Source organism: Rana temporaria, chromosome 11, assembly GCF_905171775.1.
Source record: "Rana temporaria chromosome 11, aRanTem1.1, whole genome shotgun sequence".
Taxonomy (NCBI): Eukaryota; Metazoa; Chordata; class Amphibia; order Anura; family Ranidae; genus Rana; species Rana temporaria.
Window position 1 is genome coordinate 9,457,317 of NC_053499.1, and position 13,066 is coordinate 9,470,382.

General features: G+C 44.7%; 1 protein-coding gene across 1 annotated transcript in view; it reads right to left on the reverse strand.

The window, feature by feature from the left end:
* The window catches only part of SAAL1 (serum amyloid A like 1), a 67,551-nt gene that overhangs the window by 19,652 nt on the left and 34,833 nt on the right, over window positions 1-13,066 (reverse strand). Inside the window, exons 2-3 of the mRNA XM_040327988.1 lie at window positions 4,151-4,311; window positions 1,867-1,983 (exon numbers count right to left, since the gene is read on the reverse strand). Coding sequence (XP_040183922.1) covers window positions 1,867-1,983; window positions 4,151-4,311 — 278 coding nt within the window. The remainder of the gene's footprint in view (window positions 1-1,866; window positions 1,984-4,150; window positions 4,312-13,066) is intronic.

Below are 13,066 nucleotides of genomic sequence, written 5' to 3' on the forward strand. Positions count from 1 at the left end.
AAATGTTTTTACCTTTACAACCCCTTTAACCCTTTCACTGCCCGAGCCATTTTCCGCTTATTTTTTTGCACACGTTTAAAAAATTATTTTAGAACTGAAGATTACACAAAACCCCCCAACATTATATATTTTCTGAAAGCAGACATCCTAGAGAATAAAATAGCGGTACTTCCAATTTTTTATGGCAGGTGATATTACCGCAAAGGTCTAAGAAATGCAAAATTTCTGAAAAAAAAACCCACAAACAAACAAACAAACACAGATGTGAATTTTAGGGAAAACAAATGCAATAAATAAGAACATAATAAAAAGGTCTGGTGTCCCCCCCCATCACCACCTCCATTCCTAATACAATACATAGATACATCGGATTCACCCTGGGACTTTGAATGAGGTAAGTATGGTTAGCCAAAGAACATACCACGAGTATAAAAATAAAATAAAAAATACAGATTTATTGCAACTTGTCATGCATGTGAAAGCATAACAGCAGTAATAAGCAGGCCGATGAGGTATACATACAGTGTAAAAAGAAAACAATCCCGAGTATTTCTGAGGCTCTCCGGCGCCCCCTCCCCCCACCTCTGGCCACATGCGGTATTGCATGCAATAGAAGTCAATGCGGAACAAATTATCTTTGTTTCCATTGACTTCTATGGGGAAATTCGCTTTGATATGCGAGTGCTTTGGATTACAAGCATTCTCCTGGAACAGATTATGCTTGTAATCCAAGGTTCCACTGTGTATGTGTATGTATATATATATATATATATATATATATATATATATATATTTATGAGAGAGAGAGAGGGGGAGAGGGGGAGAGATAGAGATGGATAGATAGGATATATCCATCTATCTGAGAGAAAGACAGATATCTATCTATACACACACACACACACACACACACTTACTCAGACCACTCACCTGCCTGCCAATCCTGTGTAAATATATTTGGTTTACTACTTGTATTGCAGATACATTAAAGCCTCTACCCCTGAAGAAGCGAACTAGGTCTCACGAAACACGTCGAGTACTACTGATGCCTGTATATATTCTTGATGCCTGTATACTGTCAATATACGCAGCAGCAGGACTTGGAAGTGCGCCCCCTTGGAACGCGGGTCTCTGGGGGGTGATCGATGCCGGGAGGAACCAGGAGCACCACTGGTAGACCCCAGAAGAGGAGGATTGGGGCCAAAACCCTTGCACAGGAGGTGGGAAGTATAGCATATTTGTTATTTAACAAAAAAAAAAAAACCTTTACAACCCCTTTAAGGACAAGGGGCAGGGAAGGATGTGAATGTACAGTATGGAATTCGCTGCCCCCAAAGGCACAGAAGGTAAATAAGAAGCACTAAAAGGAAGTTGTAATGACATAATGGGATATTTGTATATATTAAGGTGCTGAATCTCAGACTTTTGTGTGTTCCCATCAGATCCCAAAAAACAATACAACATTCAAACCCAAAAGGTTAATCTGAATGTGACATTTCCAGATATTTAGGCAAGAATTGGGAAACTCCCATGGGGAATTATCTGAAACTAGATGCCCGACCTTTAACAATGCCAAATAAAAAATAATAATATCTGTAGGTACACTGCCAGCGGTGGAGGGTTGGGGGGGGGGGGTGCTGTACCAGTCAGGATGGTAAACACACAACTACTGACAACGCCCAGCATGAAAGATAAACCCAAATGGAGAATCTTACAGGTAAAAAGAATGAGAAGCAACTAAATACAGAAGATGAGACACATGTACTCTTCACTATGATGTATAAAACTATGGAGTCATCCACCCACCGCCCCCGATCTGACACCGGGGTCTCTTCACTCATTATCATATACAAATGTGATCCACATTACCTCATTCATAGACATGTCCCAGACTTTACAGATGTCATTCTCCAGGTCTTCATCCAGTTCCACGCTGGTTTCCTCCTCCTTGCCATCCGCCAGTTTATCTTTATGCGCAGTAACAGTCTGGGTGGAATAGAAAGGTAATAGTCTCCAATCAAAAATGAACATAATGCCCTCACATTGACAGAGGACCCAGCACCAACCAACCCCCCCCCCCCCCCCCCGCCCTCCACCTAAAGCTCTACACATCCTTCTAATATCAAAAAATGGGCAAGAATTGCTTGAACAACAAAAAGACGCAATTCTGCAAACTCTGTGCTCCTGCCCCACCTCCCCCCTACACTACCAGTGATCATCACTAGACTTGGGGTGCCCATCCTGAGCTTCCTCTCTTCTAAGCCCCTCATAGTACCCCCTCCCACCCATCATATAGGGCAGACTCCTGCTAGAGTTAGATTTCATCTTTCAGCAGGTGTGTGCCATCACAATATAACTACAGGTAGCTATTCTGTAAGAAATCTAAAAATCATCAAGTTCTGTTTCTAACGTCAGCAATAACAGATGTTTAAAGTGCAAATACATCCCCCCCGTGACACCCCCCCCCCCTTCGCCCAAGGCCCCCTATGTTTAGTGTGTGTGTGTATATGTATGTATGTATGTATGTATGTATGTATGTATATATATATGCGAACACACCCTGTATACTGTGCATATACTGTGAAATCCACACCCCTTGGTAGGCAGGGGTTCCAACCTTGTAACCTGCCATGGTATATTTGTTTTTGTGTATATATATATATATATATATATATATATATATATATATATATATATATATATATATATATATATATATATATATATATATACACACATACATACACACACACATATACATATACATACACACACACACACACACACACATATACACACACACACACACACACTCGCTGCCAGGTAACAAGGGTCATCCTCTTCTGTTTCTCTCCAACAGTGGGCAGTCCTACGCAATGCAGAGATAAGCAATGATTTCAATGCCACTTTCTGCATTTATACAATGAGCTCCGGGCACCACGGGGACACCCCCTCAGGAGGCAGACCTATGACACCCTACACTCACAGAATGTCCTCAGTCTTCCCTGTTGAATTATGGTGGACATCATAAACAAACCATAAGACTGAGGACATCTTGTGGTGCAAAATAAATACTGCAGGTTTTGAAGACAGAGCTGCTTTAAAAAAAAAAAAAGGGGGGGGGATGTCAGCCCGTATGCAGGCTGCAATTATAATGATAATCCCCCGTGCACATTTACATTTAGCTGCAGGTGGAGGCTTCCCTGTCCAGCTATAAATAGATAGCAGAGCTCCCGGGTGCTCGATCCACAGTCGCTGGCTGAGTAGAGCAACGAGAAAAAGATGATCCGCACTCCGGTCGTTGCTCTTTAAAAAAAAAATCTTCGTTTTTATTAACAAGCCACAGTGAACAAAATGCAAAATGAGAACAGTTGACGCGTTTCAGCCTATAAGGCCTTAGTCATAACCACCATGCCATTGCCCCATCCAGCTGTACAGCGTCAATGCAAAATGAGAACAGTTGACACGTTTCAGCCTATAAGGCCTTAGTCATAACCACCATGCCATTGCCCCATCCAGCTGTACAGCTGCAATGCAAAATGAGAACAGTTGACGCGTTTCAGCCTATAAGGCCTTAGTCATAACCACCATGCCATTGCCCCATCCAGCTGTACAGCTGCAATGCAAAATGAGAACAGTTGACGCGTTTCAGCCTATAAGGCCTTAGTCATAACCACCATGCCATTGCCCCATCCAGGGCAATGGCATGGTGGTTAGGACTAAGGCCTTATAGGCTGAAATGCGTCAACTGTTCTCATTTTGCATTTTGTTCACTGTGGCTTGTTAATAAAAACAAAGATTTTTTTTAAAGAGCAACGACCGGAGCTGGTCAAACTCTACAGTAGGCCGACAGCTGCTGCAGCTGGACGGTGCCCCTAGAGGTACCAATGTTTAGGGCAGTATGTGCCCAGGGATGGATGCCTGGAATGCAACGTGTGCTCTGGGCATCCCTCTTCTGCCCTAAACATTTAGGCCACTAGGTGCACCAACCAGCCACAGCAGCCGTCGTCTGTTATAGGTTATCATCAGTGTGGTTGGATGGGGCGCCAGCGCTCTCATCCCACAGCGAAACACCAGAGCCCCATGAGCCAAGACCAAGTTCCCCCGTGTGCATGGAGACTTATTATAACAGGAAGTGATGTCACATACGTACATCTATCAGTTTGGTCAGAGTGGTGAAGAACCAATGCTTGCTGTACATGGTGTTCCCGATACAATCCCCCGGCTGCTCGTCTTCGTCATCGCTGGTCGGAGGGGACGGGTTGCGATCCATGTGATCTGCTTGTTTTGGACTGGAATCTTCGTCTTCCTTCTCTGGAAAGAAATAAAACAACTTTACAATACAAAAAAAAAAAAATCACTTCTGCCGAAAGGTCATCTCCTCCCAAATCTGATATTTTTACATCTCAGGGGGACAGGCTGATCCAGAGATACACAACACAGCATTAGGTATGAGGACCGGTGACACAGCCTGGCACCGCCAATATTTTTTTAAACTTTATTCAGATGAAATACAGATACAGGAGCCGGGTTACCTGCCAATGGATTAGAAGTTGTCAACCAAGTTCGGAGATTTGCACATCCCAGCCAATGACCTGACTTCTCTCTGCTGCAGGTAAAGCAATATGGCTTGGTCACAGCCCCACCCCCAGCCTGTGATTGGACAGCAGCAGAAGATCCCTTTGTGCACACCGCTCTCTCCTGCCGTTAGCATGATCCTTGTAGCAGGATCCGATTGTCTCCCATTGACCCTCCCTCTCCTAGTACTGTACAAGGAATGACAGAGGTTGGTACCAAGTCAGGTACTTCTAGACGGGGGGAAAAAATATTTAACCACTTAAGACCCAGACCAAAATGCAGGTGAAGGACCCGGCCAGTTTTTGCGATTCGGCACTGCGTCGTTTTAACTGACAATTGCGCGGTCGGGCGACGTGGCTCCCAAACAAAATTGGAGTCCTTTTTTCCACCCACAAATAGAGCTTTCGTTTGGTGGTATTTGATCACCGATGCAGTTTTTATTTTTTGCGCTATAAACAAAAATAGAGCGACAATTTTGAAAAAAAAATGCTTTATTTCCTTTTTGCTACAATAAATATCCCCCCGAAAATATATTTTAAAAAAACACTTTTCTTCCCTCAGTTTAGGCCGATACGTATTCTTCTACATATTTTTGGTAAAAAAATAAAATAAAAAATAAAAATCGCAATAAGCGTTTATCGATTGGTTTGCGCAAAATTTATAGTGTTTACAAAATAGGGGATAGTTTTATTGCATTTTTATTAATATTTTTTTTTTTTACTACTAAATCAGCAATTTTTTTCGTGACCGCGACATTATGGCGGACACATCGGACAATTTTGACACATTTTTGGGACCATTGTCATTTTCACAGCAAAAAATGCATTCAAAATGCATTGTTTATTGAGAAAATGACAATTGCAGTTTGGGAGTTAACCACAAGGGGGCGCTGAAGGGGTTAAGTGTGACCTCATATGGGTTTCTAACTGTAGGGGGGTGTGGCTGTAGGTGTGACGTCATCGATTGCGTTTCCCTATAAAAGGGATTACACGATCAATGACGGCGCCACAGTGAAGAACGGAGAAGCTTTGTTTACACACAGCTCTCCTCGTTCTTCAGCTCCGGGGACCGGTCGCGGGACTCCAGTGGCGATCGGGTCTGCGGGTCCCGCGGCCGCAGTCACGGAGCTCCGCACCGGGTCGCGGGCTGCGACCCACGGCTGGGCACTAAAAGAGGACGTATCTGTTGTAAATTCTGCTGATGTAAATGTGCAGGAGGCGGTCCTTAAGTGGTTAAATCCATATTAGACACAAAAACAAAATAATGTAATATATTGCGGCTTACCAGATTAGATGTGGTGGCTGCATTTTTTATTTTATTTTTTTTAAATGGGCTTTTCTTTTTATTATGCATTAAGATAAAAAGCCTTCTGTGTTCAGCAGCCTCCCAACAAACTTACCTGAGGTCCCTCTCTGTCCAGTGATGTCAATGAGGCTCTCAGCCGTCCAACATTCTCCCTCCCGACTGGCTGAGACACAGCAGTGGCGCCATTGTCTCCTGCTGTCAAAGTCAGTCAGCCAATAAGGAGAGAAAGGAGGAGGGGCCAGGCAACGGCTCCGTGTCTGAATGGACACAGGGAGCTGTGGCTCAGCTCAGGTGCCCCCATAGCAAGCTGATTGCTGTGGGGAAAATCAACAGGAGGGAAAGGCCAGGAGCACCAAAGAGGGACCCGGGAAGAGGAGGATCGGGGCTGCTCTGTGCAAAACCATTACACAGAGCAGGTAAGTATAACATGTTTTTCATTTTTATTTTTATTTTTTTAAACAAAGAGAGGCTTTACAATCACTTTAACAATAAAACCTGGAAGCCGATTGGTTTCTAATCATAACTACACCAGATTTTGCACTCACCAGTTTTATTGTTGCCAGCTGCCGCTGGTCTATTCAGATGGCCGGAAATTGAGCGCCGGCCACCTGAATAACGGCAGCTGGTTGGCTGTGCGGAAGTGCCTATCAGAGCCAGTGACTGCATTTGATGGCATGGCACAGTGGTGACAATTGATGGCACAGTGGCTGCGTTGCATGGCACAGTGGCTGCGTTTGATGGCATGGCACAGTGGTGACAATTGATGGCACAGTGGCTGCGTTTGATGGCATGGCACAGTGGTGACAATTGATGGCACAGTGGCTGCGTTTGATGGCATGGCACAGTGGCTGCAATTTTTCTCTTTTTTTCGTTTGCGCCCCCCCAAAAATTTTGAGCACCAGCCGCCACTGGTTAGGACACGCAGTGCGACTCGCGCATGCGAAGTAGGGAACCGGGCAGTAAAGCCGCAACGCTTCACTTCCCGATTCCCTCACCGAGGATGGCGGTGGGGGCAGTCGAGAGACGAGTGATTGCTCGGCCTCGGCTGCCGACCTCGCGGGCGCGCTGGACAGATAAGTGCCCATTTATTAAAAGTCAGCAGCTGCAGTATTTGTAGCAGCTAGCTTTTAAAAAAATAAAAATAAAATTGGGGTGGAACTCCGCTTTAATTTAACATTCTCATCTTGATTACATTCTTCTAGTTATTTACACACCCAGCTACTTGTAGCACGTCTCCGATATCAGATCAAGGTAAGTGAATACCTTATATTTATCTCATGACATTTGTGGACTGGATGAGTAATCTAAATCTAAATATAAAAAAAAAAATCCAATAACATAACAAAAAAAAAAAAAAAGACAACACACAACACAATATTTATACTGCCTCCCCTCCACGCTGATAGCATTATATATCGGAAAGGGATTCTGACCATCCAGCATTTGCAGAAAAACGAACGGATCGGCCACTTTCCCGACGGGTCACCTACAAGCCAAGGTAGGCTGCTGAGAAACTAAATATCACCAAACAATATCCTAGAAGGGTATAGAAGATTTTTTAACAATCTTCCCCCCTTCCTGCCCAGTTTTCAGCGCGGTCACACTTTGAATGGCAATTGCGTGGTCATGCAACACTGTACCCAAACTAAATTGGTTTTTATTTTGAGACCGTAATTTTGTAAAATAGGTAATTTTTCTTCTTCACTCATGAGGTGCCACCAATATGCAGCACATGATTGGCGGCACTGAATGCCGATAAACGAGTGATTAGACACAGCGGATCACACGGTAAAGAGCCTCGTCATTAGCTCTTTGCTGGGATCTGTGACGCGCTGTGTCCCAGCGACAGAGTGCATCACTGATCGGTGTGCGCGCTCCTGCGGCAAGAGTAGAAAGACCTCACACGGTGTCCTCCGGGAACGAGAGAGTCGTGGCCTGCCCGTCATTTGACAATACGGCGGGTGGGAGGTGGTTAATGATAAAAGTTTGATCGGTTTTTAAACCAGGGCCATGTGGCTGCAGTCATGACTATGGATTCTTTTTTGATCCGCCCCGTGTGAAAGGGGCCTTACTGGTCAGATCACCAAGTAAAAAAAAAGTCTAAAAAAGAAAAAACGAATGCAGCCATCACATCTAAGAACTAGTAATCTGCAATATAACACATTTTTGCTTTTGGGGTTATTACCGATTTATTGCTAAACAAGTTTGCAACTGAAGACTGTATCATAAGCTAAACCTTGTGCTCTCCTAGAACGACTACCCGACGCCCGTTTATGATGAAGGTCGTGTTCTGTGCTTTGTTACTGGCTGTGGATCTACATTTGGCCGAAAACTATGCGATTCGCCAACAGAACGCGGGGTATGAGGATTATGATGATGATGAAGGTGAGAGTTGGATTGCAAAATGAAATAAAAATTATAAGCATTAAGATTAAAGTAGCAAAACTCCAGATGAGGAACGTTTACGTTACAGAGGAGCAATTGCAATGATGATAGATAGATAGATAGATAGATAGATAGATAGATAGATAGATAGATAGATAGATAGATAGATAGATAGATAGATAGATGAATTGGGCCCTGAAAAAAATAAAATAAAAAATGCACCCTTGGTCTTGAATTCCTCCTGAAAACCTGTAGGCTGCTTCTTGTGTGCCATAAGACTGGTAGCTGCGCATCTTTATGATTTTGCTAGCCCGTTCTTTTTTTGTACAGGTTAGCTTCGCTTCCCTATAGACTTCTATGAGATCCTGCCGTTTAGATGCGGTTTCAGTAAGGTTGTGAATCCCGCAGGAGTGGGCGTTCCTATTCAGAGACTAAGGCCACGTACACACGGTTGGACAAAACCGATGAGAATGGTCCGACGGGCCGTTTTCATCGGTTCACCGCTGAAGTGGCCTGATGGTCTGATATGCGTACACACCATCATTCCAAAAACCGATCGGGTCAGAACGCGGTGACGTCTAACACACGACGTGCTGAATAAAACGAAGTTCAATGCTTCCATACATGTGTCGACTTGATTCTGAGCATAAGCAGGATTTGAACCGATGCTTTCTGTACTAACCATCGGTTTGGACCGATCGGGCATCAAGCCGTCGGTTCGATTTAAAAGCATGTTTTAAAATTTTGGACCGAAGGACAACAGACTATACACACCGTCGGTTTGGACCGACGAAACTGAACCTCGGTCCATTCTCATCGGATTTGTCCGAACGTGTGTACGCGGCCTAAGTGATTGACGTATGACAAAAGCTTCACCCCCCGAAAAAAGTCGAATGTCGGTGCGCAGGCGCCGTATAGAGCCAATTCGACGTTCGGCTTCTTTCGGAAACTGGTGACGCGCACTATGCGCCGGAGGTGAAGCTTTTGTCATACGTCAATCACTTAGTCTCTGAACGCCCACTCCCGCGGGATTCACAACCCGGAAGCCGGGGGGGGGGGGGGGGGTTATACCTATACTACGGTATGTAAACCGAAAAAAAAAAACAAAAAAAAAAAAAACACAGCATACTGTATATGTCGGCAGTATGCTGGATTGAATGGTATATACTTCTTTTTACTGTGAACCTCAACTTTAACCACTTAAGGACCGGCTTACGTACATATACGTCATCACTTTAAAAATGAATATCTCGGTAACGGCAGCAGCTGCTGCCACAACCGAGATATCCATCTTTTCTGCGGCCAGCCCTGTAAACGATAATGGTGGTCTCCGCAGAGGATTCGCCACGAGATCACCGTTATTGGCGGCGGGAGAGGGCCCTCCGCCGCTTACCGGAGCCGTCGGCAGCGGCGGAGGCGATCGGGTCCTTCTCACTGCTTGCCATGGATACAAGTCCTCAGATGGCCCCACCCGTCTCCATAGCATAGCAGGGCGGAAGCGACGTCAAAACAGCACTTCTGCCCATGCGTCTTAAAAAGGCACATTTTTTTGGTTGTCATTTTTTTTAAATAACACATTTTTATTTTATTTTTTTATGCATTTTAATCTAAATATGAGATCCAAGGTCTTTTTGACCCCAGATCTCATATTTAAGAGGACCTGCCGTGCTTTTTTTGATGTTTACATTCCTTGTATTAGGAATAAAAGTGTCAATTTTTTATTAATTTATTTTATAACCGTGTAAAAATAAATAAAATCAAGTAAAATAAATAAGAAAACAAAAAAATTTTTAAAGTGCCCCGTCCCGCCGAGTTTGCGCGCAGAAGCAAACGCATATGTGAGTAGAGCCCGCATATGAAAACGGTGTTCAAACCGCACAAATGAGGTATCGCCGCAATCGTTAGAGCGAGAGCAATAATTCTAGCCCTAGATCTCCTCTGTAACTCAAATGACACTTTGCTACAATCATGTAAAGTAGTGAGTGTACAGCTTGTATAACAGTGTAAATTTGCTGTCCCCTCAAAATAACTCAACACACAGCCATTCATGTCTAAACCGCTGGCAACAAAAGTGAGTACACCCCTAAGTGAAAATGTCCAAATTGGGCTTAAAGTGTCAATATTTTGTGTGGCCGCCATTATTTTCCAGCACTGCCTTAACCCTCTTGGGCATGGAGATCACCAGAGCTTCACAGGTTGGCACTGGAGTCCTCTTCCCCTCCTCCATGACGACATTACGGAGCTGGTGGATGTTGGAGACCTTGCGCTCCTCCGCCTTCCGTTTGAGGATTCCCCACAGATGATCAATAGGGTTTAGGTCTGGAGACATGCCTGGCCAGTCCATCACCTTTACCCTCAGCTACTTTAGCAAGGCAGTGGTGGTCTTGGAGGTGTGTTTGGGGTCGTTATCATGTTGGAATACTGCCCTGTGGCCCAGTCTCTGAAGGGAGGGGATCATGCTCTGCTTTAGTATGTCACAGTACATGTTGGCTTTCATGGTTCCCTCAATGATCTGTAGCCCCCCAGTGCCGGCGGCACTCATGCAGCCCCAGACCATGACACTCCCACCACCATGCCTGACTGTAGACAAGACACACTTGTCTTTGTTCTCCTCACCTGGTTGCCGCCACACACGCCTGACACCATCTGACACCAAATACGTTTATCTTGGTCTCATCACCCATGTCCTTAGTCTGCTTGTCTTCAGCAAACTGTTTGCGGGCTTTCTTGGGCAAGTGATATTTCGCTACCATCTTTATGTAGAGTACCAATTCTTTTTTCAGATCCTCAGAGAGTTCTTTGCCATGGGGTACCATGTTAAACTTCCAGTGACCAGTATGAGAGAGTGAGAGCGAGAACACCAAATTTAACACACCTGCTCCCCATTCACACTTGAGACCTTGTAACACTGACAGGTCACATGACACCGGGGAGGGAAAATGGCAAATCGGGCACAATTTGGACATTTTCACTTAGGGGTGTACTCGCTTTTGTTGCAAGCGGTTTAGACATTAATGGCTGTGTGTCGAGTTATTTTGAGGGGACAGAAAAATGTACACTGTTATACAAGCTGTACACTCACTACACAACATTGTAGCAAAGTGTAATTTCTTCAGTGCCCGTTCACACTACCGCAACTTGGGATCTGACTTGTGTCCCCCCAAGTCGCGCAACATCAGAAATTACATGGAAATGAAGTAGAGCCGTCTTAATGTACACTACTGAAGTCGCTCTGACTTCAGAAAAGGTCCCTGTACTACTTTAAGGCAACTTGTACCCATAGATTTCAATGGAAGTCACCTCCAAAGTTGGATCACTGTCTAAACTGAAGCAACTTTACAGGAAGAGAAAATACTATTCTCAGGCAAACCCCTCCCTCCCACAGAGCGGATTATTGTTTGATTGGCCACTGGCAAAGTCGCCTGTCCTGGAGGCGACTTGAAGTCGCATTGTAAGTCGCCTCGCAAAGTCGTGTTGCCCATGTGTGAACTGGCACTTAGGCCCCGTACACACGATAGAATCCATCCGCTGAAAAATCTCAGCGGATCGGTTTCAGCGGATAGATTCTATGGTGTGTACATTCCTGCGGATATTTATCCGCGGAAATTTCCCAATTCCAGCAGATAAAAAATTGTAGACATGTCTACAAATCAATCCGCTTGAATTGGCTCCCGCGGATCGATCCGGTGGTTTGTACAGACTCACCGGATCGATCCGTCCGAAGGGATCCCCCGCATGCGTCGTAATGAATCGACGCATGCGTGGAATTCCTTTTATGACAGCGTCGAGCACGTCGCCGCGTCATCATCGCGGCGACGGCGCGACACGTCATCGCGAGGGGATTTCGGCTCGGATTTCGATCCGATGGTGAGTACACTCCATCGGATCCAAATCCGTGGAAAAATGGATGGACCGTATCCGCGGATAAATCCTCTCGTGTGTACTAGGCCTTAGTGTTGTCACATGAAAAGATGGAATAAAATATTTACAAAAATGTGAGGGGTATACTTACTTTTGTGAGATACTGTAAGAGCCGGTTCACACTGCGGCGGCACGACTTCGGGGGCGACTCTGCAAGTCGTCCTGAAGACGACTTCAGAGGCGATTAGCAAAATGACTTTTGTATAGAAGTCAATGCTAAACGCCCCCGAAGTCGTACAAGAACCTTTTTCTAAGCCAGAGCGACTTGCGTCGCTCCTACTAGAACGGTTCCATTCAATAGAATGGGACGCGACTCAAGCTCTAAGGGTTTACAACCATGTTAAGTAGGAAGTCTTTTTAGAAAAGTGGAGGCTACTTTGGATTAACACCCATGGAATTTGAAAAATATAGGAATATATATTTTATGAATATTGACCATCAGATCTCCACAAACTTTTGGCCTTATAATATATATTACAGTTATGCTATATGTACGTATAAGACAAGTATCTCAGCATCCTTATGGTTCCTCAGGAGATTCTCAGATGTCGGAAACCAGTGATGAAATTCCCAAGATGCATGGAAGAGTTGAAAATAATGGAATTACACCCGGATTGCAAAATTTACTCTCAGGCTTTGCCCAGAAATTAGGCCTAGCGCCAGAAATATTAGAAAGCAAGCTTTTAGGCCTGGCTAAAGAGTTTGGCATATCACCGGAAAATGTGTTCAGTAAGCTCGCAGGACTAGGCCAGATGTTTGGTTTATCTCAAGGCTTCGGGGATGGTGGAGCTGGTGGTTCAGGAAATGGTCTGCTCAAACTGCTTGGAGGTCTTGGCAACATGTTCGGGCTGCCATTAGGAGATCTGCAAAACAGGCTTAC